The sequence below is a fragment of the Cricetulus griseus genome, chromosome 3 (genome assembly GCF_003668045.3).
Source record: "Cricetulus griseus strain 17A/GY chromosome 3, alternate assembly CriGri-PICRH-1.0, whole genome shotgun sequence".
Lineage (NCBI taxonomy): Eukaryota > Metazoa > Chordata > Mammalia > Rodentia > Cricetidae > Cricetulus > Cricetulus griseus.
Genome location: NC_048596.1, coordinates 115237067 through 115263937, shown reverse-complemented (window position 1 = coordinate 115263937; position 26871 = coordinate 115237067). Strand labels below are relative to the sequence as shown.

Below are 26871 nucleotides of genomic sequence, written 5' to 3'. Positions count from 1 at the left end.
ACATCTTGTCTTCTCAGGAGGGCTCTCAGTCAGTACTGGAAACCACGGTTTATTCAAGCACCCCCTTAAATAGCTTTCCAAAAGTGGGAGTACTGGCAGAAGATATCTATTATTATGTATAGAGCTGATATCAAATATTTCCTTTAGCCCTCAAGATAGTCTTCAAGAACGTACTCAAGCCCTCAGACATTCCACAAGGGCACCAGCCTTCTGGTACCAGGCACGTTTCACTAGCCCTCAGGATAGGTGTAGGTCCACCCAGGGCCTAGGTCTATTGTTATACAAACTAGGAGACATTCTTCACCTTGGCCAGGCCATCCAGAGGTAACCAGCTGACATCTAAAAGACAATGGGAGATTCAAGCTCCTGGAATTGAGTTTGAGGTCTGTATCTGAAATATATTCATATTCAGGCCCCGACACCCTAATCAAAATGGGGCGGGGGGAGAGAAGCAAAAGACTTCCTGACCAAGATAGAAAGAACAAGCAAGCAAAATTACCTTCTCAATACCCCAAACATCAAGTAACCACACCCTAAACCAAATATCCTGTTGTCAAGGTGAGACACATCTAAGACCAAACATGCTGTGGATTTAACCTTGAAGGAGCAATAATGGGCTTGAACTCCCTGACTGTAAGTCAAAAATGGAGTGGAGCCACTTCTATGGGTCCTGACAATAACCAAGACAACTCTTATAAAGAAAGCATTTAATTGGGGGCTGGCTTACAGTTTCAGAGTGTTAGTGTTTTATCATCACACTAAGGAGTATGGCAGTGGCAGGCAGGCATGGCACTGAGGTAGTAGCTGAGAGATTTACATCCTGCTCTGTAGGCAGCAGGCAGAAAGTGACTGGCTATAGCAGGGCTATTGAAACCTCAAAGCTCACTCCCAGTGACATACTTCCTCCAACATGGCCACACCTCCTCATCCTTCTCAAACCACTTATCACCTGGGGACTAAGGACTCAAATATATGATCCTGTGTTGGCCATTCTCATTCACACTACCACATGATGTGTCATAGATGTTCTGAAATGTTCCTCTACTGATTCACTGACATAGATGTGCACATCATGGATCCTTCTCATCTGCAATGTCTAATTTTTTAAAAATTCATCACCTGTTACCCTATAATCAATGCACATAGCATTTCCAAAGTCATCTGAAGACCAGTGAACATTTTGAATCCATTTTGAAAGGTGTGCATCTTCACCTCTAAGGTCCTACAAGCCTATGCTATTTCTTCTTGTGTCTGGTTCAGTTCTTACTATGTAAGCAGCTATCCTGAAAGTCCACTTTGCAAGTCGGGTAGTGGTAGTGTACGCCTTTAATCCCAGCACTTAGGAGGCAGAGGCAGGTGGATCTCTGTGAGTGTGAGGCCAGCTTGATCTACAGAGTGAGTTCCAGGACAGTCTCCAAACCTACAGAGAAACCCTGTCCTGAAAAACCAAAAATGAACAAACAAACAGACAAACAAACAAACAAACAACAACAACAAACCCCTCTTTGCAACATTTTGTTGTTATTTCATTGTTTTCAGGTGAAGGGACCAGCTCCCCATTTCAGCAGCCATAACAGCCTAATGCATGCTTGCCTGACCTTGCCTTGGTTACTAGGAGGTCAGATGCCTGCCTCGTGGCAAGGAACCAATCAGAAGTTAACTGGTGATTGTCCCGCGCATGCTCTGTATTTCTCGCCAGCAAGAAATCATACGCAGGACACTCGGATCCTTCTGCAGGAAAGCTTTAATGCGTCTTGAGAGGAGAGCATAAGCTTACCAGAGCGGAGACCCCGAGCCAAGAATCCCGTCCCCTAATAAAGGCTGGCAGCCCCGCCTGGGATGTGTCACCCCTATGATTGGCTGCAGCTCCTCAGGCCATATGAGCCACGGAATAGGCAGAGATCAAGGAATGGAAATTTACCCAGCGCCTGCGCAATAATCTTGTTTACATTCGGTGCCTGCCAGATGCAGGCGCCATCTTGTAATGGAGAATGCAGGGACGGCTCCCTACAGATCCCCCTTTTTTTATTAATTAATGATAAGGCTTTATATTTTTACAAGCAAATAGGTCACCCATATGTTGAGGGATAGAGGCAGAGGTTGAACCTTCCCAAAATCAAACATTAAGACTGTGTACGGGAGTCGCAACTAGGCTGTTAGCTTGACCCGAAGCACTCTCGACCTGTCCTCTGCCGTTTTTCTGGGAAAGGGAGACTAGGGCAGGCAACCCTTATGCAGGACAACATGCCTCCCAGAGAAGCCTGCATATTGTGCAACTCTCTGTGCGATGTCTTGCTCGACATCCCTCATGGGCTGCTCAAGCCAGGCACTCTACCCTGTGCAATGAGCCTAGGCTCCGGGTGTGCAAGAGCTGTCTGGCCAGCGGCCTATTGTTTCCTTGTTCCAAAGCTACAAGCGCTTGGGCGATAACCACCTTGTCTCTCTTAGTTTGAGCCCTGAGCTTACAGACCAGCCAGAGAAGCAACATCAATCCGCAGCAAACGGCTGCACCAAACAATCCCACCCCCACCTCTTAAGCAGTGACAATCTCTCCGCCAAGGACAGGAGTTAATCTGGATAACAATAGCGGCTCTTAACTCCCGGGGGAAGGGTGGAGTTCCGACTTTTGAAGGTCCGAAGAGGCTCTTTAGGTTGAGTCTTTCCGGGATCCATAGGGGATTTTCTTCATCCTGTGAGAAAACACAATATCGCTCCCCTGGATCTTATGAGAATAGGATCCGGGCCTCTCCAAAGACCAGTTAAGACATCTTTCTATTTTACCATCTCCTTAGACCTTTTAGGTTCTGAGGTATGACGCTTGGCCGCTTGTATGGCCCTGAGCGTCGGTGTTTAGAAAATTAAGGGTAAACAGTGCCATGGATATTGCAACTCTTGGCACCGAGGGTAAGGATGCTCCCATTCCCTCCTTTTGTTTGATTAAATAAGACTCATACGCAGGACACTCGGATCCTTCTGCAGGAAAGCTTTAATGCGTCTTGAGAGGAGAGCATAAGCTTACCAGAGCGGAGACCCTGAGCCAAGAATCCCGTCCCCTAATAAAGGCTGGCAGCCGCCGCCTGGGACGTGTCACCCTATGATTGGCTGTAGCTCATCCGGCCATATGACGCCACGGAATAGGCAGAGATCAAGGAATGGAAATTTACCCAGCGCCTGCGCAATAATCTTGTTTACATTTGGTGCCTGCCGGATGCAGGCGCCATCTTGTAATGGAGAATGCAGGGACGGCTCCCTACAGATCCCCCTTTTTTTATTAATTAATGATAAGGCTTTATATTTTTACAAGCAAATAGGTCACCCAAATGTTGAGGGATAGAGGCAGAGGTTGTACCTTCCCAATCAAATATTAAGACTGTGTACAAGAGTCGCCATCAGGCTGTTAGCTTGACCCGAAGCGCTCTCGACCTGTCCTCTGCCGTTTTTCTGGGAAAGGGAGACTAGGGCAGGCAACCCTTATGCAGGACAACATGCCTCCCAGAGAAGCCTGCATATTGGGCAACTCTCTGTGCGATGCCTTGCTCGACATCCCTCATGGGCTGCTCAAGCCAGGCACTCTACCCTGTGCAATGAGCCTAGGCTCCGGGTGTGCAAGAGCTGTCTGGCCAGCGGCCTATTGCTTAAGCATAGTTAGCCAAATATCAGTGGAAGCCCCTTGTTCCAAAGCTACAAGCGCTTGGGCGATAACCACCTTGTCTCTCTTAGTTTGAGCCCTGAGCCTACAGACCAGCCAGAGAAGCAACATCAATCCGCAGCAAACGGCTGCACCAAACAATCCCACCTCCACCCATTTCCTTAAAATAGGAGACAGCTGAAGCAATCCATGATGACAGTCCCTCCGTCAAGGACAGGAGTTAATCTGGATAATAGCGGCTCTCAACTCCCGGGGAGAGGGTGGAGTTCCGACTTTTGAGGGTCCAAAGGGGCTCTTCGGGTGAGTCTTTTCGGGATCCACAGGGGATTCTCTTCATCCTGTGGAAAAACACATATCGCTCCCCTGGATCTTATGAGAATAGGATCCGGGCCTCTCCAAAGACCAGTTAAGACATCTTTCCATTTTACCATCTCCTCTGAGGTATGACGCTTGGCCGCTGTATGGCCCTGAGCGTCGGTGTTTAGAAAATTAAGGGTAAAGAGTGCCATGGATATTGCAACTCTTGGCACCGAGGGTAAGGATGCTCCCATTCCCTCCTTTTGTTTGATTAAATAAGACTTAAGTGTGTGATGGGCACGTTCCACAATGCCTTGTATAAGGTAGGCCAGTTAGATGGGTAATTTTTATCTGTCTGTAGAAGTGCTGGAACTTTTGAGAGGTATAAGCCGGCCCATTATCTGTTTTTAAGAAGCACACAGGTGGCTAGGTAAAGTCTTATTTTTGTAATACAGCTGAACTTCCTTAAACAGTAGCTTAACTTTTTTTTGAGGCAGGGTTTTTTTTGTGACTTTGGAGCCTATCCTGGAATTTGATCTGTCGGACCAGGCAGGCCTTGAACTCATAAAGATACTCCCGAGTGCTGGGATTAAAGGCGTATGCCGCCAATGCCCAAAACTTAAAGGCGTGTGTCACCAACACCCTGAGCTTAAAGGTGTGTGCTACCAACATAATAGATTAGTATCTTTTACAAAACAAGAACTTTACATTGTCAGGCTTTGTTTAAAAATTTTAAATTGAAGCTCTTTAAGTATAAACATTAATAAAATCAAACATTTGAAAACTGGTTTTAAAAAGAAATTTAAATTTCCTTAAGGTCTTTCTGTAATATATAGAAGCATTAACATTTTAAATCTTAACTGAAAAACTTGTTTCTAAGATGGTACCTCTAATTTCCATGCGGTAACCTTTAGTTAAGATGGCGGTCTAAGTATCCTTTTTTTAACTTTAGCAAAATGGCTACCGTTAGTCATGTGACCAGCTACAAAATGGCCGTACCAGGAAATAGAACATTTTAAAACAAGCATACATAAATTACTTGAGCGAATAACATGCGCGGCCTTTTCCCCTGTCAAAGACTGGGAAAGCCATCTGTAATTTTTTCCGCTCCTTTGATGGTAAAAAGGAGTCGGTACCAAATAGTGGGGGTGCTGATGGAAGCACACCCGCTGGCATTTTTGGCAGCCGATATCTATCTCCTATTTTCTCTCCCTCCATTTTTGTTTCTTTTTTACCTAGCTGAGCTGTTTCCTCTAAAACTTTATCTCTTGAGCTTTTAGAGTCATCAGAGCTATCAAGATTTAAAGCTTTAAACTTATTTACAGAATCATCTAACAAATTATTTACTCCCTTGTCAGTAGACATTCCAGGAGGTCCTTTTTTCTTATTTATTGCTGTTTCTCTTAACAAATTATTCACTCCCTTGTCACTAGACATCCCGGGAGGTCCTTTTTTCTTATATTTTATTGTTAGGCGCGCCCCATCTCTCACCATATTCGGTTTCTGATATATAATTCTGGACTTCTTTAAGATTGCTACAACAGTGAGAAAAGTCAAAATAGCTCCTAGTAAAAGCATAGAAGCCTCTATATTAACCTCCCACAATAGCAACATTCCCAAGCCAAAGTCCAGAAAAATCATACCTCTCCGAATTTACCACCCTGCAGTTCTGAATCCGCCTCGTTAGAGGGGTCTCCGAGGTGCTGGAAATGTTCACATGTTCCCGGGTTTCGGCACCATATGTCCCGCGCATGCTCTGTATTTCTCGCCAGCAAGAAATCATACGCAGGACACTCGGATCCTTCTGCAGGAAAGCTTTAATGCGTCTTGAGAGGAGAGCATAAGCTTACCAGAGCGGAGACCCTGAGCCAAGAATCCCGTCCCCTAATAAAGGCTGGCAGCCGCCGCCTGGGACGTGTCACCCTATGATTGGCTGTAGCTCATCCGGCCATATGACGCCACGGAATAGGCAGAGATCAAGGAATGGAAATTTACCCAGCGCCTGCGCAATAATCTTGTTTACATTTGGTGCCTGCCGGATGCAGGCGCCATCTTGTAATGGAGAATGCAGGGACGGCTCCCTACAGGTGATGCTATGCTTTACGGCTCTGGGTGTGCTTTACGGACAAGTGCACAGCAATGACACGCAGGTATAGCAATCACCCTGGGAGGGCCTATGGGCCATAACAACCAGTTGACCAATCAACACAGGGCAAACCCTCCAAGCCTGGAGGCACACCAATCCTGAGCCTATGTGTACCCCTAGACACTCCCCTTACGCTGCCCTATAAGATCTCTATACAGACTCTTCAAGCTGTCTTTCCTAGCCATCTGCCATGGAGGATGAATGGAAGGCCCAAGCTAATATGGGGTTAGCTCATTAAACAGCTACAATAAAGCCTCGTGCTGTTTGCATCAAGCTTTTGACTCTGCCCCGTGATTGTGGTCGTCACTGTCCTGGACCGATATCCTGGGGGCCTGAGCCTCCGGGGGTCTTTCAAAGGCACCCCTGGATACAGTGCTGTCTATGTGTTCCTAAGGACCAAGAGGCTGTGATGTTCAGGTGAACAGCTAGAAAGAAGCGCTTGTCAGGTGAGTTACAGGTAGAGGTGCCTTGAGGTCAATGTGAATGAATGAACATGTGTTAAACAAGGTGTCTTTACACAGAAATGTATACAAAATAAGGCAGTGTGCCAACTGGCTGACAAAACGTGACAGAGGCTCACGGGAACCTAATCCTGTATTACCCACCACAGTAATAGCCCACTATTCATAAATGCAGTTTGCACCACTTTCCAGAGCTAAACTGAGATGAACAGAGACAGTTGTCTGTGGATGAGTTAGTCAGTCTAGCTCTGCCCCCTTTTCTTGGTTCCTTCCGAATCTTCCCAACTGCCATCTGCTCATTTTCCCTAGGATTCCAGCTATTTCCCTTCCTGGAGTGAATGGTCAAAGGAGGCCATCTGACTGGGGAAGGAAAGAAATGGTGAAGAAGACAGGCAGGGGGAACCCTTGGTAATGCTATAAGAGTCTGGAAGCAGCAGTCCAGCAGGCAGGCAGAGCAACTTAGGATGCAAATGGTTCAGACTCCCTAGAGAAGTTCCCGAGAGAGTTCCAGACCTGGCCTCTCTGATCACTGTGGGCAAGTTATTCCCCCAGGAATTGGGGTAATGCTAGGAACTACTGCTCTTGAGATGGCTGGCTACACACAAACCTCTTGGCAAAGTAGCATCACTCAAGGGTGGCCGCAGAGCACTGCAGACCTTAAAAGGAACACCCTGGTCCCTGGCTCCTGTTGCTGGGATGAAGCCAAGGCCCTTGTATCTCTTCCCTGACTTTTCTTCCCTTCAGAAGTGCTCAGCGCACCCTCATCCCGCATCCATTCCCGACTGGACACCTCCATTCCAAACCCAGCTCTAGTGCTGAATTTATTTTCTTACAGGTCTGGAGTTCAGGGTTACCCAAACCTGTTTCATACTCGGGACTTGAGGTATCAGGTTTAAGTGTCCCTGCTGGGATACCCACTGTTCCCTGAAGCCAAAAGTCCTTGGACTGAAGGGGCTGCTGGTAGGTCTTGGTCAATCTCCTAAGACTCCAAGCACGAGCCAGAGACTCTGGGCAACGACCTAGCAGACCCAGCGCTGGGGCCAGGCGGTGGAGGTGGGAGGGGATGGCATCTTCGCAGTGGCCCGGCTGGCTCGGTTGGCCCGCGGCGTCTGCCTCTCCCCAGCGCGCTGCCGGCGGCGGCGGCAGCCGGGGCTCCTGGCACCAGGCCTGGCTGCAGGCCCAGGGCGAGGAGTGGCTTCCAGGAAGCGGGCGGAGAAGCGTTCCAGCCGAGTCTTCCCGTGGCCGCCACGGCTCCGCGTGCTCCGAGCCGCCCAGCTGCGTCCCGCTGCCCTGCTTGTCCTCGCCTCCCCAGCATCCCCGGGTTCGAGCGGAGGACGAGGAGCGGGCACGGACGGACCGGTCCCGGCGCGCGGCGCGCGCTTGCGGGACAGACGGCGCAGGTGGCGGCGCGCGCCCTCCGCCTCTGGGCCCGGGCCAGCCCTGCGCTCCGCGCGCCCGGAGGGGCGGGACAGGCGGGGCGGCCGCGTCCCAGCCCCATTTAACTTTGGCGGAGGCGCGGGCTGGAGGCCGGCATCGGGGACCGTCGGGATCCCGCGCTCGCAGGAGGTGTCACCGAGTTGGCGCTGCTGGTCTCCGTCTCCGCAGCGCGCATCCCTGCGGCACCTACAGACGCTGCTGCGACTCTGGGTTGGGAGCAGGGACACCCGCGGAGATCCAGGGACAGGTCTCTCCCAGGATGGTAAGGCTGGGCAAATTGATGGGAACGCCACTGGCAAAAAGGTTCCTACACTGGCCGCTGGGCTTCACAACGTGAGCACTATCCTATTGGACATAGCTCCGGGTAGGCGCACGCTACCAGGTTCCGGAATGTTGGGAAGAACCTTCCCAGGTCCTCTGCGAGCAAGGGTCGCTCTCGATGATGGGGACACCCTGCAGGGTCAGCGGACTGCGGGTTGATTGCAGCGTTCGAAGGTCCGGAGGGTTGGCTACTGAGGCTCGCACTCCAGGAGCGCAGAGGACCCAGGCGAGACGCACGCCAGGGAAAGGAGGCGTGAGGGTGGCGGGAGTTGGAGTATGTGAGCCAGCCGAGAGGGGCGCGTGGTCCCGGGGCCCAGCCCTGGCCGCCTCCCTTCGTCCCATAGTTGCCGCCTCAGGTCGGAAACAGCAGCACATTTGCGGATCACATTAAGCCAGGCCTTAATGCTTTCTCCAGATGGAGAGAAGCCACCGACCCGCCCCCGGACACCGACTCCGCCAAGGCGCCCGCGAGGCGAAGTGGGAGTCGAGTGTGACCTCGGCTTTTCCAGTCTCCTCTCAAACTCAGTTCCCTGTAAATTGACAGGAAAACACTGGGAGAAGAGAAGCCCTCCTGGACTTAGCTCTTCCTCACCTTTGAGAGACTACACTCTGTGGACTGAGCCCCCCAGAACGCTTTTAGATGCAGGTCCTGTGTGTCTAGTGAGAAATGCCTCAAACTATCTGATCTGCGTTCTAATCCTAGACTCACCGTTTTGCTGTGTGACCTTAGGCAGGTTCCTTCCCTCGCTTGTTTAGGTTAGTTGGCTTTAGACTCATTTTGCCTCAAGGAGTCAAAGCTGGCAGGTGCCCTAACCCTTGGCCATAGGCTGGCTTCCCTGGACAACGCCAGAAGCCACACCCTGGTGCTGACAAACAGGCTGGGAGGTGTCTGGTACAGGGGTGTCTCGACCTCTGGAGTGCTAGAAGTATGAGTTGCTGACTAGGGGTGGGGGAGAGGTTCCTGTCCCCTCCCCAGTCTTGGTGGACTCATCCTAAAGGGAGCCCCTTATTGCCTCTATTCTTCAGCAGGCAATCCCATTCTGGGCCAACACAAACCTTTCCGAGACACTGCCTGGCTTTCAGGGTCCCTGCCCTTCGATTGGTTTCTTAGCTTGCAGACTCTGTCTCTGGAGCCAGAGCTGGTTGGAAACTAGGTCTTTTCTTTTTTCTTTTTTCCTTTTTTTGTAGGCTGTGAGGGAGGCTCCTAGGATATCGGATCCCATGGCTTCCTGGACAGGATCCTGGTGGCTGCTGAGATGGATGATCTTTGTGTTCCCTGGTCTTCTGCAGGTAATAGAAAGGGGGGGACTAAGAACTCGGGGCATGCCTGTCTTTGCATAGCGGTGTTATTCAAGATCATGTAAGATGTTAATAGGATCAGTTTTAATGCTGTACCAGAGAATCTCGTGCAGATGGTGTCATGGTTGGTTTCTCTGTAAGGATAATTCAAAGACCAGGAACTTGATACCACTGTGGACACGTGCACCACTTGTGACTTGGGGCTTGGGTGGACCCTATCTTTTCTGACTACAGTACCTGTCTGCGTGAGCCCAGGAGAGGCTAAATGTTAGAGGTCAGGAAGAGTCTGACTTCTGTGCTAGCTTAGCCACTAAGTGAGTTAACTTAGCCACTAAGTTAACACACCACACTATTTTGCAGTCCTCTCTCTCTAGACCACCAGTTCTCAACCTTCCCAATGCTGCAACCCTTTAATACAGATCCTAAGTGGTGATCCCCATCATAAAATTATTTTCATTGCTGCTTCATAACTGTAATTTTGCTACTGTTATGAATCATAATGTAAATATCTGTGTTTTCTGATGGTTTTAGTTGACCCCTGTGAAAGGGTTGTTCAACCCCCAAAGGGTCATCATAATCCACAGGTTGAGAAACACTACTCTAGACTCTTTGTTGTTCACCCAGCCTGACAAGCTGAGCTCATGGATTGCATAGTTATTTGTCTACTGTGCAAACTCAAAGGATAGCTGCTGGCATTGCCAAAGAGACAGTAGGGAGTGGTAAAGATGGCGAAAAGTGGAACTCGATTTCCCTCCACTAAGAACAGTCCCTGCTTGACTCCAGCTTGTCATTGTTAAGTAGGAATGCAAGCCCAGAATCGCTGGGTCTCTTACATTTCAAGATAGCTGGGACATCCAAATTTCTTCGACATCCCTTTGGTTTATAACAAAGTGAAATCCAGACAAATATGTTTGCAGCAGGATTCCGCCAAGAAGTGTGTGGGCCCTGACCTAAAAATGTAGGGAACATTTCAGTTAATACCGTGTCCTGAGGGTGGCTGCTAATCCCATGCAATGTCTTATGTGACTTAGAACAAGACAACACTTCCCTGAGGATTTCACTTCTGGCTGTGGTCTGTGCACCCTCATGGTCTTAGCAGACAGCCTAGTACTTAAGGGCTTAAGTCTGTTAAACAAGCATGCAGGCATGGCTGAAAATCTATACTCTGAGTAAATGAAGCAGAGGCCCCTGTGTCTTGCTGTATTCTCTTGGATTTACTGCCTTTAATCCCTTTTCAGTACTCCATCAATTCTGTGGCTCACACACAACTGGTTAGTGAGGGCCATCATTCCCTTTATCCCATTTAACAGTGCTCCTCTGAAATCATATTTTAAATGGATATATTTTGTTAGAACAAAGGCTAAGAGAATGGAGAGTTCAGTGGTTAAGAACTCTGCTGCCCTTACAGAGAACTGAGTTCAGAACCTGGGGTAACCGCCAGCTTCTGAGGATCTGACGCCCTCTTCTGGTCTCCATGAGCAACTGCAGTAATGCACACACACACACACACACACACACACACACACACACACACACACACACACACCCCATATAAACAGGGCTACATATAATTTAAAATAAAATAAATCTTAAAAAAACAAAGTTACAGTTTTGAGGGGCATGGTTTAGGGTTTCTCTGGACAGCATGGTGCAGTGTTGTTGTAAAAGCAAGAAGGTTTACTTTTCCACATCATCATAGGATCTAAAATAGAATACAAGAGCTTCAGGGATATTCTTTCCTGGTCATGTGGAACTGAGCCTCCAAGACAGAGTGTTTCCCTTTGTGCTTAATGGCTCCCAAATATGTCCTGTATACCATCTCTCTGTGCTTTGAGTCCTGTCTGCTGCCTTCTGTTCCAAGGAAGCATTTGCCCAGCTTGAATCACTCAGCGACCTCTTTGAATTTCCCCATATCTGTGTGCCTGTGGCAGTGCTGTTTCCATGCATCAGTGTAGCACTGATTGAAGGGAATAACATATGATTCCTGATTCCTGGGCAGCAGTCTCAGCCATCCATGCCACCCACTGCTGGAATCCCAGCACCGCCACTGTATGTATGATTGGATCACTCGTCTGTTCATCACATCTGTCCCTACATTTGTAGAGAGGAGCTCAAAACAGTGCCCACCTCATAGAGTTGTTTTCAGGAGGCAATGCATTGTGAAATGGAAGCAAGGATGTGGGCAATGAATGTGAACTCTAGTTGTGGCTGCTTCTTCAAGGTTTGAGATTAGCATTGTGCCTGCATATTCAGCTATGGAGCTGCAGGGGGCGCTCAAGAGATGTGAGCCAAGGAGAGACGGTGCAAACTATTCTAGGTAGGGGCTAATCTTCTTAAAGGAGATTCTTGCAGAAGTGGACAGGGCTGTCTCTGGTATTTCCCCCAGGCTCATATGAGCTTTGTAAGAAGTTGTCTACCTGCGTTAGGATTTTAATGTTGGGATTGGGTTTAATGTCCCTGGTGTTCCTCAGTCTAGCTCCCTTTGCCTCGTGTAGGCTACAAGGTAGTTGGTGGAAGACCACAGATGTGTGAGGCTGAGCTATAAGGGCATTTCAGCTGTCTGTCTAGGGTATTTCAGCTAATTAATAAAAATGAGATTCTCCTTATTAAATCATGGAAAATATGAACTCTTACAATTGCTGGTTCTAAGTTACTGTGATAGGCACAGGGCTTGACCTGGTGAAGCTGAAGGTTCCTCTCACTCAAGCAGTAGGAAACCCTGTCCCCTCCTATCTATTAGGCCCTGGAAGCTTGCTGTTGCTTTGGGCCTTTCCTTAGGACCTTATTTTCCTAGTGAAGACAACAGTTGTTCCCCTACCCCTCCAAGCTCCTATTGTTTTGACCATTATAGTATTGAAGGAACCACTGGGTCTAAGGTATGGAAACCCCTGGGAAGAGTGGTAGGCTGAATAATGGCTCCCAGATATGTCCATGGCCTTGTTCCCAGAACCCATCAATGCTCCTCATATGACAAAAAGAGACTTTGACATGCAGGAAAAGATGTTGAGGTTGGGGTTGTAAGTGGGACCCAGGATGAAGCAAAGGCAGAAGAGTAGGAGACACCACCAAGAAAACTGGAAGAGTAATGCAGCCAGGAGCTAAGGATGCTGGAAACCTTTAGAAGATGGGAGAAACAGAGAATGGCTTCTCCCATGAAGTCTTCAGAAGTGTAACTGGCCCTTGGGAAACCTGGGTTTTAGTTCACAAAAACTCAGTTCAGGTTATAACTAATAGGACTATAAACACACAAATATATATGTTTTGTTTTTGTTCTCTCCCCTTTCTCTGTAGGTACTCTCTCTCCCTATCTTCCTCCCTTCTTCCCTCTCTCTCTCTCTCTCTCTCTCTCTCTCTCTCTCTCTCTATTTCTCCCTCCCCCCTCCCCCCCACTCTCTCTCCCTGTGTGTGTATGTGTGTTCAGAGGTTGACATCAGGTCATCAGGTTATCTTCTTCAATTAGTCTACACCTTATTTTCTGAGTAGGGTTTCCCACTTCTTATCTGGAGTTTGATGGTTGGCTAGACTGGCTAGCCAGGGATCCTCCTGTCCCCACATCCCCAGGATTGGGATTATAAGCATGTACTGCACCAGCTTTTTCATGGGTGCTGAGGCTCTGAAGGCAAGTCCATCATGCTCACACAGAAAGTGCTTTACTCACTGAGCCATCTCCTCAGCCCAGCTATTCATTCTCTCTCTCTCTCTCTCTCTCTCTCTCTCTCTCTCTCTCTCTCCCTCTCTCCTTGGTTCACTGTCAACTAGTCATTAATCCCAGGGATACTCCAAATACCTTTTCTGTCATCTTTGCTCTACCCACTTGGTCACAAGTTGCCAGCTCAGAAATACCTCTCAAACCTGTTTCTGCCTCTGGGTTTCCATGGATGCCATGCATGTGAAGAGTAGGAACATGGTAGAATGGGCTGGAGGTAAAAAAAAATGAGCAGGGGCTGTGGCTACTGTTAGGAGAAGGTACAAAAAGGTTCATTCTAAGAACTAGACAGCACGGTCTTCAGAGGATTGATCAGGTGGCGGCAGGGAGTACTGTTAGGACTCCGTGTGACTGCAGGGGACTCACTGGAGCAGATGATGCCTGGAAGGCTCCTGGCATTATGGTAATGATGAGTCCTAGGCTGCTGGGGTGAGAGGTTAATTGTCAACAGAGATGAAGGCAAGAACCCACTTGGATGGAGCAGAACATGGTAAGAGACTATTGAGAAAGAGAAAAACTGAAAATCCCTTCAGGTTTTGAATTAGGCTTAGGACAAGGACTTGAAAGTTCACCTTGCTCCTGGGAAATATTTGGTTCACTTCAAATGACTGGGTGGGAGGGGCTGAGGGGCTTGGAGAAGGTTGAGATGCTGAAAACGGGCTCTGTATAGTGTTTGGGGAGGGGGAATGGAATGACAAGAAAGCTTTCTCCACAAACTGTACTTCAGCATATCTGAATTCCGTTCAGGGGACTTCTGAAAGAAAACAAGACAGTAAAGATACCAGGGGGAGAAGAAAACCCCCATTATATGTAATTGTTTCATAACAGGAGCAAATGAAGCAGTCAGCGTTCTTCCACTGTCACAAATGGTCTGAAAGTGCGAGCCTAGCGCATGGGAGTCACAGTTGAGGCTTTACGGTTGTGATCACTCTTGGTTTATTTTTACAAAGATGCTAATTTCCATAAATAGCATGGAAGCATAAAGCAGTTTCCTCTCCAAGTATTTTATGCAATTACTTCCTGGAATTTGTCAGTGCTGAACAGCTCCAGCTAGTGTATGCTATAAATTATTGTGGCCAAGTTCGCAGAAACCCATTTGTTCTCCAAGCATTCATTTAGACACTTAATAGAACTTTCCTTTGAAAGTACTTTTAAAACCAAAAAGACAAGCTATTGTATTAATAAAAGTAATTTATAGTTTAGTAACGTCTTCTCTTTTGAGCTTACCTGTGTGTGTGTGTGTGTGTGTGTGTGTGTGTGTGTGTGTGTGTGTGTTTCTGGCTGTAAACAACAGCAGTGGAACTCCGTATGGATGTTTGAGAAGCACAGGAAAGGACAAAGGCTAAGCCACATGTCACCATCCTGAATTCTAACACCTTCTTAGGAGTTCCCTGTATGTACTTCTGACCTTGAAACATTAGCATGTATGTTTATTTAAATAAGTGATAATGGGCTGGAGAGATGGCTTAGTTGGCAAACTGTTTGCAATACACAGCATGCATGATGACCTGGGCTTCACCCTCAGAACACACATAAAAACGTCCAGTGCTGGGCATGGGGAGACAGGCAGATCTCTGGGGCTTGCTGGCCAGCCCAGACTATTTGGCCAATCCTAGGTTCAGTGAGAGACCCTTTTTCAAAATAAAAAAGTGGGGGTGTGAACAATGCCTGATAACAATACTCCAGGTTAACTTCTGGCTTTCATATGCATGAATACATATGCACATGAACACATGTATTCAACATACTCTCAAACACATGAGAAGACATGATATTCACTTTGATAATTAAAAAATTTTATACCATACTAGAGGGAGACATTTTAGGTTTACAGAGAAATCAGGCACTAGGGAAATGTCTGGAGATCTACAAAGATGATACCAGCTAACAATCTAAGAAACAGAGGAGAGGCTACCTTAAATGCCCTCCCCTGATAAGGAGATTGATGATTGACTTATATGCCACCTGATAGCCCTCATCCAACAGCTGGTGGAAGTAGAAGCAGACACCCACAGCTAAACATTGAACTGAACTGAAATCCAGTTGCAGAGAAGGATTAGTGAAGAGCAAAGGGGTCTGGACCAGGCTGGTGAAACCCACAGAAACAGCTGACCTGAACAACAGGGAGCTCTTGGTCCTCAGACTGATAGCTGGGATACCAGCATGGGACTGATCCAGACCCCAGGAACATGGGTTTCAGTGAGGAAACCTCGGAAATCTACGGGACCTCCTGTAGTAGTTCAGTACTTATCCCTAGCATAGATGTGGACTTTGGGAGCCCATTCCACATAGAGGAATACTCCCTGAGCCAAGACACACAGGGGTGGGCCTAGGCCCTATCCCAAAGGATATGACAGACACTGATGACCCCCTATGGAAGGCCTCACCCTCCCTGGGGAACAGAAAGGATATGTGATAGGTAGGGTTTTAGTTGGGGGGGGGGCGTGGTAAGGAAGGACGGAGGGAGAAGGGACCTGGGATTGTCATGTAAAACAATCCTGTTTCTAATTCAAATAAAAAAATCTGAAAAATTTAAACAATGTGAGGAGTATTTTACTCTAATAATATTTACCACTTTTATAACATTGAATCATTTGAATATATGAGAATTCATTAACTAGTTCTTTGATGTTGAACATTAGATACTCTCCCAAGTCTAGTGTCTACTGTAGCTGTGCCTACAGACCCATCTTGGTACATTTCTGTGATTATTTGATTTAAATAGAGTTATAGAAAAAAAGTTCTTGGTTAGTATGTAAGGTTTTATATGATCAAATTACCTTTCTAAAAATGTCCAGGCTGGCCTTGAATTTATTGTATAGTGAAGACATGTGTTCATCCTCTTCAGCTTCCCAAGTGCTGGGACTACAGGGATGAGTCACCATGCTAGGCTAGTGAGATATTCTTAAAAATACTTTTGGACTATTTGCATTATTGCTTTTATGTATTTTATCCTTACTGCACTAGAAATATGGGAATAGGGAAATGACTCAATGAATGAAGTTCTTGCTGTGCAAACATAAGAACTGAGCTCAGGTTTCTCGCTGCCACGTATGAAGATGAGCATGGAGTTGTGCATTTGGAATCCGAGGAAGGTGAGTGGAGACACAAAGATCCCTGGAATTCACTGGCCAGCTTGTGTTGCCCATTGGGCGGATTCCAGGTTTAGTGAGAGACCTTGTCTCAAAAGCTAACGTGGAGAATGGTAGAGGAAGACACTGAGGTTGTCTCTGGCCTCCCTTTGCATGCACACATACAGATTTATATTCACACACACACAAGACATTTGTAATAGAAAAAAATTTCAATCTCTATGTTCTCTTCTTTTTTTTTACTGTGAATTTCTTATCAATTTGTCAGTATTCTTCATGAACAAAGAAGATTAACCCTTTACCATTTACATATTACAAATAATTTCCCAACTTTGTCATTTGTGGTGGTTTGAAAGAAAATGGCCTGCAAAGGGAGTGGCATTATTAGGAGGTGTGGCTTTGTTGGAGTGGGTGTGGCCTTGTTGGAGGAAGTGTGTCACTGTGGAGGCAGGCTTTGAGGTCTCATATATTCTCAAGTCACACCCAGTATGTCAGTATCTTAGTCTACTTCCTTTTGCCTTCTGATCAAGATGCAGCCAGGACCGTGTCTGTCTGCATGCCACCAGGATGATAATGGACTAAACCTCTGAAAATGTAAGCCACCCTATTTAAAAGTTTTTCCTTTATAAGAGTTGCCATGGTGGTCATGCTGCCTCTTCACAGCAATAGAAACCCTCACTAAAACATCATTTGTATTATATTTTTATACATGGTTTTGATGTATTAATATTGAAACTTTTCAAGTAGTCTGCTTCAAGAATCTCTTTTGAACTGTCTGCCTTTGCATCATATTTAGAAATAATATCTATTGAGAGGAAATACATACACATCTAGGTTTTCTTCTGGTTTTATATTCTTTTTAAATACTGAAACATTTTAGGATGTGTTCAATTATTTAATATCTTAGCCTCCTCCTCTGCTAATATATACTTGGAAAGTTGTAGCTTCTCTGTAGCATGTTTAGTCTCCTGTGGCAAGGCCTCTCTCTTCTTGGAGATTTGATAAATCCAGGTTTGTCAATTATTTGGTGAAATTGGGAAGCCAGAGTGGTTCTTGGAAGAAGTGGTTCCTGCCTCCAGAGAGGCCCTAGATTGAAGCCAAAAATGTCAAGGTTCATGGACTGGGCAGGGATACCTTGTAGTGGTTTCTTTTGGCTAGGTATACAGTGTGGTCTGCCACTGAGGGACATTTCTGGAGGCTGGAATGGGTGAGAGTCACAGTGTGTGGAGAGTTGTCTTTTCATAATATGTTAGATTAGGGGTTCTCTTGATGTCTTTATTACTGAGAATGAAAGAAAAATGTGAATGTGGAGAAAAGAAAATCAACTTAAAAGAGGAGAGGTGTACACTTGCTCATGGCTTTAGAGGCTTTTAGTGCAAGATCAGATGGCTCCATTGGCTTTGGGTCTGAGGTGAGGCAGGAAATCCATGGTGGTGGTGGGAACGTGTGGCAGAAGAAGCTGCTTGCCTCATGGTGACCAGGAAGCTGGGTTGGGTGGAATGAACAAGATATATGCTTCCAGGACATGTCCCCAGTGACCACTTTCTTCAGTTAGGCTCCACCTCCTAAAGACTCATTAACTCCCAATAATGGCACTGAATTACAAATCTATCGATATATCAACCCACTGATGTACTCAGAAACCCCTTGATTTGATAACTTGCAGAAAGCCCCAGCTCTGAATTGCTTTCTGGTGTTTCTGGTGACCAAGGTTTCAACACTTGAGCCTTAGGGGATATTTCATGTCCATATCATGATACTGTTCTTTAGCTACATTTTTGTTTTGTTTCTATTTTTAAACATCTGGGCTTATTGATTTTTGTCAGGGTTTCGTTCCAGTGGTGGTGTTCTTCTTTTAATGGAGCTTTTCTTCATCCATCACTTCTCTTTGGACCAGGAGGCTAACCAGAGAGTGTTCATTTCTAGGTGATGCAGGGAATGTACACTGGTGGGTCAGGCTTCTGCAAATGCCACATAACTAACTAGAGGGAAAGGTGGGTCTAGGGAAGTGTCCTCACCCACTGTCCTGGTTTGCTCTCTGTTGCTGTGATAACACATTGACAGAAAGCAACTTGGGTGTGAAAGTGTTTATGGCATGTTACACTTCCAGGTAATAGTAGTTCATGACTGAAGAAGATCAGGACAGGAACTCAGGGCAGGGACCAGGAGGCCAGAGCTGAAGCAGAGACCACAGAGAAACACTGTTTACTGACTGGCTAGCTACCTTTCTCCACAGTCCAGGCTCACCTGACCAGGAATGGTATCTCCCAACAATAGGCTGGGTCCTTCTACATCAATTAACAATCAAGAAACTGGCTCAGACACCGCACACAGGCCAATCGGAACAGATAATTCCTTAGTTGAGGTTCTCTCTTCCCGGATGTGTCAAGCTGCAATTGAAGTTTCCAAGGACACCTTCCTTGAGCTCAGAACTAGTCATATGATCAAGCCAATTCAGTGTCAGTGTGCTCCTCTCCGAGAGATTGTATGTATGGGGCAAAGGGAAGAAGTAAGTATCAGATTATTTCTGAAAATAGTCTAATATGGTTATTGTGGCAGAGCTGAGATTTTTCACTGAGCTGCAGAGAGCATCAGCTAATCACTACATTTTCAAGAGTTTCAGAGATTAATACTGCCAGGTTTGGACAAAGTAGACAATGATTATTATGTCAGGGCTCTCTTAGCTTGTATGTTATAGTCAGGGCCCTAGCTTTATTTCATGAGGTGTAGAAGCTTTGCGTCTTTCTACCCTAATGTTGATCTTAAACAAATTCCGTAGCAGTAAAAATGCAGAAAGCAATTTACCTAAGCCCTCTGGGTCAAACATGCTGTTTACTTAGATTTTTTGCTATCACCCATGGGGGAAAATGCCTCTGACCTCATGATTTAAATAAACACTTTTTCATACTACTTAAAAGGGTTCAGAAAATACTACCATCTTTATGAGTAATTTACACTGGTATTTTCCTCAACTTTTCCATTCTATTTTATTTCAGTTCAAATGATTTCATGAACAAGTGACTGATTTAGATGTAACCAGTTAATCTCATGGCCTGCCTGTGGGCTCTGTTCGCATTGTTCTCATGAATTGACCCTGTTTTCTGTTTACACACGTGTGTTGCAATTAACAGTTGGTTCTGAGATTCTAGGACAAGTCCTTATTATGACAGGCCACTACTTAGTTGAAAGAGAACCACCTGTTGCCAGTGGTGGATGTGCAAAACTGGAATTCCTGTCATGCTCATTCATCTGAGTTCTTCAAAACTGTTTAGATAATCATGCCTTTAAAAAAAAGACTCTTCCGTAATATATGGAATCATATTAATAGGTTTTCTAATATTGAATATTTCTCGTGTTCCTGGCAATAACTATGCTTGACTATGGGGTATATTGTGGGTTTAATGTTCAGCTGGATTTGGTTTGAAAATATTTTATTGAAAATTGCTGCATCTGAATCCATAAGAGATGTTAGTTCATACTGTGCTTTCCAGGTTTTTATATCAAGGATTTACTAACCTCATAAAATGAACAGGGGCACACTTTTCATCATTTTTCCTTTTTTCCAGTCAGCTTAAGAAGCAGCGAAACAACCAATTCCTTGAAAGTCTGAAAGAACTTGCCAGTGACATAAAAGGGACACAGAATGTTTTGGGGAAGTATTTCTTTGGCAATTACTTAATTTTTTTTAACGTGTGTGTGTGTGTGTGTGTGTGTGTGTGTGTGTGTGTGTGTGTGTGTGTGTGTACAGGTATCCCCTGGAGCTAGAGTTACAGGAGGTTGTAAAACTCTGTGTGGATGCTGGAAATGGATCTTCCAAAAGACCGGAAAGTGCTTTTAACCACTGAGCCATTGCTCTAGCCTGACAATCATTTTTTCTATAGTTATTAATTCACATAAGTAATTAATTTCTTGTGCTTCACTGATCAAGTTGGGAATTTTTTGTGTCTTAAAGGCTTACATATGACTGGAAACAAAGCAGCTGACAGCATAGGGCAAAGGAGTACATTTTCTAATTTTTCAAAACAATGACGTTATCTTACTATGGATTTCTAATTTATTTCCTCTTTTGAGGATATGGCCTTGATGTTTTAATTCTTGGATTGTATGAAAAGGCTTAATGTCACTTGTACCCTGAAGGTATTTGGAAATTTAACACTTTAATAAATTATTTTATTTGACAATTAGTTACATTCCATGTACTCTCACAATGAGGAGCAATCTGTCTTCTACTTCCTTGTGTCCTATTCTTAGGAGCTCAGCTCCACCATTTGCTGTTTTTATAAACAAAGAGGAATAACAGGCCATACTGTTAAGTAAGGCTAAATTCCATTTCCCTTTCCACTGATCTTGTCTCTGGATTGCTCGATAGTAGTTCCAGCATTTCTAGTAATTGATGATGGAGTCATCTTTATCCCTGAGGCTCTCTTCATTACCAGATTTGTTCACTAGTAGCCCTGGAGAGTCCTGTTACCATGCTTTTAGAGCTTTTAGTGTGGGCATTTTCATCTCTGTCACCCTCAAATCCAAATACAATTGTCTGCTGTTGTAGTCAGAGTAAGGAGGGTTTTGTTGTTACTCTCTGTGTGTGTATGCTGTATATGTATGCTGTGTGTGTGTGTGTGTGTGTGTGTGTGTGTGTGTGTGTGTTGTGCATGTAGTTGTTGGTGTCGTGTATTACAACACATATGTGGATGTTAGAGGACAGCTTCCCACACAGTCCTCACTTTCTACTGTGCTTGAGGCAGGGTCTCTTTGTTGTTCTGTTTTCTCCTGCCTAGCTGGCCTGAGAGCTTCTGGAAATTTCCTTTTCTCCTCCTCCTATCTTGCTGTAGGAGCTCTGGATTACAGACATATGATGACATGCCTGGCTTTGCATGAGTTCCAGGGGTTCAAATTTAGGTCGTCATGCTTGTGTGGCAAGTACTTTCCCCTCTTAGCCATTGTTTCTGCTTCCAGGGTGTGGAGCTCTAAGGGCCGGTGTGGCTCACAGAGGAGTATACTTTAAACTGTGTTATAAAATGGATCATCTGAATCTGTAATTTATGAAAGAGATACCAATACATGCTAGAGTTCAAAAATACTATACCAAAAAAAAAAAAAAATACTATACCAATGAAGGGAAGAGGTGGTATGGTTAAAAGCAAAACTTTCTGGTACTGAAGTGGGCCTGGAAGACGAGACTGTGGGTGACTTGGGAAATAACATCATGGGGATTTTTGGCTGGTGTGGAGGCATGGCCTGCAAATTCCTTCTATCTTCTTACAAGCTTGTTTTTCTTTGTGAGGTCAGCAGATGACCTACTCATGTGCTGGGCCTGAAAACTGAAGAAGGTGATAGAGGAAAGATTGCCCATTTGTTGGCCTCTGTTTGCTAATATTGAGAGAGTTGGGGTGTATGGGGAGGGCAGAGCAAAGTAAACTCAACACCCAAATCCCTTCTAGAGCAAACCCTTCACATGGAGAAGGCAGAGCATCCACAGGGCCCTGGTTAGGGGCACAACTGCAAACAACCCTCCCTCCAGTCACGGCTCCATCATGGAAGCAGACCCTCCCAGACTTCATTTTGTATGTAGAGGCCTGCATAGTGGCCTCACTTCTCTGGCTAGGTTCTGTGGCCTTTGGCTCTAATGATAGCCTGATGGCTTTGGCTTCATCTTGGAGCCCTCCTTCCCATTCTTGGAAAGCCCAGTGTGTGGCAGGCCTTACTATTTACAACTCTGGAGGCAGAGCACTAGTGATGGAGGCAGGGCACTTGTGCTGGAGGCAGGGCACTTTGGGAGGCCCAGCATGTGGCAGGTATCACCATTCACAACTCTGGAGGAGGGGTACTTGTGCTGAACATTCTATAAACACTTTCTGGGATGCATTAACAGCTTCCAGCAGTAGAGCCAGGAAAGCATTTCCATGCCCTGAGCAGCAAAGGGAAGCACAGTGTGTCTGGTGGCTACACTCTAGCTGGCTCCGTTCATTCCATTTGTGAGAGGGTCTATTTTTCTCAATGTTTCCCACTGTGTACCTGGCCTAAGAGTGCTGATGTCTGACAGGTTCTCACAATGTACTTAGAGCCTGGCACTTCAAAGGTTACAGGGTACTTTTACGAAGAGGACAATGAACCCAAGCTACACTGAGATGAATTCACCACTAATTATTACATAGTTTGACTGATAAACATAATGAATAGACACCCAGGCATATCTGTGCAAGTGCCAAGTACTGAGGCAACCATGGTTCTTCCTCAGTACAGCACTGCTAGTCCCTTGAGTGGAACAGAACAGGGAGGTGGCCCCGTTGGCCTCATTATTGGGTTTTCTCGATGTTGTCAGATGATCCTCTGTGATGTCCATCCCAGGATTCAGAGAGTGTGTTGAGTAACCCCTGGCTCCTAAGAAACTTCCCTAGCCAGCACCAGAGCGATGTCCTAGATAGCTTTAACAGGGTTTTTCCACTCTAGGAATAACCAAGGGAGGCTTGTCCTTCAAAAGACACATGGCACACAGGGCATAGGCATTTTTTTTATAAGTGTCATGTGGAAGTACTCACTGAACTCAGAACTCTGTTTTTCTCTATAAGACTGGGATTAGCACGTAATTTTGAAGCTCAATTAGCAAATGCATTGACTGACAATCTCTGATGTTAAACTTATGCTTCTCAGAGGAGCTAATGAGAAAATGAAAATCCAAGCTACAGACCAGGAGCACATACTTAGCCCATCCTATAAAGGGAATCCCAGCACACCAAGAAAGCTAAAACTGCTTCTTGTAACCCCACCTTTGATCAAGGAGAATGAAGAGGTGCCTTGGTCCTGCCTCAACGAGATGATGGGACAGACTTAGTAGACTTCCTAGGGGAGAACTTACCCTCTTGGTGGAGCAGCTGAGAGGAGGGGGAGGGGGAGGGGGAACTGAGATTGGAATGTAAAAAATAAATTAATAAAAAAAGGAAAAAAAAGATCACTTGTTTTCTTGACCACCTCAGAGATCCAGCTAGTTTCTGAGACAGCCCATGAACTCCCTCAGTATAACACTACTAAGTCCATACTTTTTTCAGTTAAAAAGAAAAAAAGTCAACTACAGTTTCATGTGTTGAGAGTTCTGCTGCTTGTCACACACACTTTGAGAATTCCTTCCTGTTGTTGGTGGAATTAGTTTCTAGAATCCTCATCATTTTCTTTGCTCTGAAGTTCACTTTGTCTTCTGTTAATGAAGTCATACCTTTAGAAATTGCTGTCAAATATGCTATTAGCTTATTAGATGTATTTTTTATCATGTTGCTTTCATTCTACCATTATGATTATATAAAAAGTGAGTTTCTTATAGATTATATATAGTTGGGTCATTAAAAAAATCCATCCTGCCAGGTTCTATGCAGTTTACTGGCATATTTGCTGTATTTTGACTATTTATGTTGAGAGTAGTTATTGATGCCAGGTAGTGGTGGTGCACACCTTTAATCCCAGCACTTGGGAGGCAGGGCAGGTGGATCTCAGTGAGTTTGAGGCTAGCCTGGTCTACAAAGCGAGTTCCAGGACAGCCAGGACTGTTGCATAGAGAAACCCTGTCTCGAAAAACAAAACAAAACAACAACAAAAAAGTAGTTCCTGACAGCCAGGTACTGGTGGCGCATGCCTTTAATCCCACCACTTGGGAGGCAGAGGCAGGTGGATCTCTGTGAGTTCGAGACCAGCCTGGTATCCAGAGTGAGTTCCAGGACAGCCTCCAAAGCCACAAAGAAACTCTGTCTCGAAAAACAACAACAATAACAACAACAAAAAAGTAGTTACTGGTATCTTAGGGCTGTAGTTTGACATTTTACTATTTATGGTTTTTTTTTTTTTTTTTTTTTTTTTGCATTTCTGCTCTTCCTTGTTCCATGCTCCTCCTTCCTTCCTGTGAGTCATCAGAATATTTTTTAGACTTCCGTGTTGATTTATCTATAGGTCTCTGATTTCTGTCACTGTCCTGATTACTGTATCATCACCTTCTACTGATGCTAATATGTCACTCTTTATAGTGACATGTACAAACCTTATCTCCATTTAGATTTTCTAACTATGCTGAACACCGTATCACATGATGCAGTTTTCATTTCAACCACAGAGCATTTATAAAGAATTTTATTAGGAGACTATTCTGTTACTCTCACCCCTATGTTTGCCCACTGTGTTATTTTTCCTTCCCTTCTGGAGTTAGTTTGAAGGCATCTTCTGTTACAGTGATGACAGGTTCTTTGGACATGTCTTTGTCTTGGTTCACATAGAAAGCCCTGATTTTGGAAGGGGCTCTGATGAATGGGGGCTGTGTGCTGGGTTAGTGGCCCTTTTCCTTCCAGCATGTGAAGCATTTTGTTCCTTTTATCTCCTTGGCCTCTGTGGCTTTAGACAAGAACTCTACTGGTCACTGTCTTTCAGGTTGTTTTCCAAGTAGGTGGAACATGATTTCTCTTTAGCTCATTTTTGGATTGTTCTTTGTCCTTAGGTTTCAAGTGTTTGTCATGTGTCTTTTTGGGTTTCTTTAGTTTTAGGTATATTCCCAGACTGGAAACATTCTGGCATTTATTTCTTCAGCCATTCTTCTCATCCCTGTACTGCTTCTCTTCCCTCTTTGGCCCTTGATGACCAGCAAGGTCCATCTTTTGTTATTGTCCTGGAGGTCCCTCATGTCCCATTAACTTTACTTTGCATTCATTTTTTATTATTTAGATTGGGTAATTTCTCTTTCTCAGACTTTGTGATTTCTGCCAACTCAGGGTGACAAAATTAAATCTAGGAGGGGCTTTTTTTAAAAATTAAGGTGCTATAGTTTCAGTTTTATAATTTCTATTTAGTTTATTATGTCTTCTCTTTTCTTTCTGTTTTTTTTTTAAATCTCCCCTATTTGTTTCAAGAGTGGTTGTAATTGCCATTATCATAGTGGTTCCTTTAAAATCTTTGTCAGATATTTGAACTCTTAGTCATTCCAGTATGGATATCTGTTGATTTATTTTTTTCACTTATGTTAGGGCTTTGCTTGTTTGTCATATAGCAAGTGATTATTTAATTGTGCCCTATATATTTTAGGGGTTATGTTACATGACTCTTGCTCTTGCTTGATCTAATTTAAAGTTATCTTCTATTTATTTTAACATCCATCAGCACTGTTTAGATTAGTACCTGCTATGCTCTATTTCGACAGCTAGGTACTCTATCTGGATTTAATGTTCTGGCTTTTGCTGCCCTTGTGGGCCATAATTATAAAGACAGTTTAATTTGTAGATCCCATTCAGTACTTTTCTGGTCTTCTCCTCCTTTTTCAGCAATGTTCCACACTACAGTTCACTCCAAACCTCTTGTAACTGGTCCAATTGTGTCTGTCTGTGACTTTACAGATAAGGTTGAGGATTCCCTTCTGCAGCATCACCCTATGCTCTGCTCTTTCCAAATTCTACTTGGAAAGGAAAGGTGTACCAACCATTGGTAGGCAGGGGCTAGCCAAGCTACTTCAATATGTCAAGCAGATATGTTGCCACACCAATAGCAAAGGACTTATGCTCTGGACTGCCCCCCTCCCCTCCCACTGGGAAGCAAAGTCCAGGCTTTGTATTCTCTGCTGGTACTGCTGAGATGGAGAGGTGACCACGGTTATTGGCATAAGAGATGTCTGTCTTGCTTGGCTAGCTCTGTGGGCTCTTCAGCTAGAGAAAGCAGCCTTGCCCATTTCTCCTCTCTGGTCCTCTGTTGTGTTTGGTAATGTTTCTGAGTGGCAGGGTTCTGTAGCACTCAGCTCAGAATACAGGGAGCACAAAAGCCTTTAATCCCAGAACTTGGGAGGCAGAGTTCGAGGCCAACCAGAACTACACAACCAGACCCTATCTCACCAAAAAAACCTAACCCAACACAAAACAAAATCAGAAACAAAACAAAGAACAAAACCAAAAACAACAACCATAAAAAAGGGAAAACTCAGAGAAACCACCAAAATATTGTCCTTTAAGACTTGAGGATTCTGTTCAGTCTGCCCTCTTCTCTCTACCTCTCAGAGAGCCTTTCTGTAATTGCTAGCTATGCAGGGCTGCTCTGTGCTGTACTATGCTTACAGGTGTACTTAGCAGTGGTTCTCAACCTGCAGGTTGTGACCCCTTTGGGGGAGGATCACATATCAGAATTCTGCAATCAGGTGTTTACATTACAATTCATAACAGTAACAAAATTGCAGTTATGAAGTAGCAATGAAATAATTGTATGGTTGGGGGGTCACCACAACATAAGGAACTGTATTGGGGTGACCCCATTAGGAAAGTTGAGAACCATTAACTTAGAGGGAAGGAACATAAATGTTCACCTATTTTGTCCATAATCCAACATACTTTTTCTATCTCTTGGAGGTATTCAGTACCGTCACTAGAATATGACTAGACTCTGGTTTTGATCTGATCACTCAGGGTGTTCTGAACGGAAGTTACCAAGTTCTCTGGACAGGGTGTGACACC

At 45.1% G+C, this 26871-nt stretch overlaps 1 protein-coding gene across 1 annotated transcript in view; it reads left to right on the top strand.

Moving 5' to 3' along the window:
• The first annotated feature begins 8726 nt into the window (after positions 1–8726).
• LOC100756612 (ADAMTS-like protein 3) overlaps positions 8727–26871 on the top strand; it is a 297381-nt gene continuing 279236 nt past the window's right edge. The window contains exons 1-2 of the mRNA XM_035441640.1: positions 8727–8843; positions 9500–9601. Of these exons, the coding sequence (XP_035297531.1) occupies positions 8727–8843; positions 9500–9601 (219 nt within the window). The remainder of the gene's footprint in view (positions 8844–9499; positions 9602–26871) is intronic.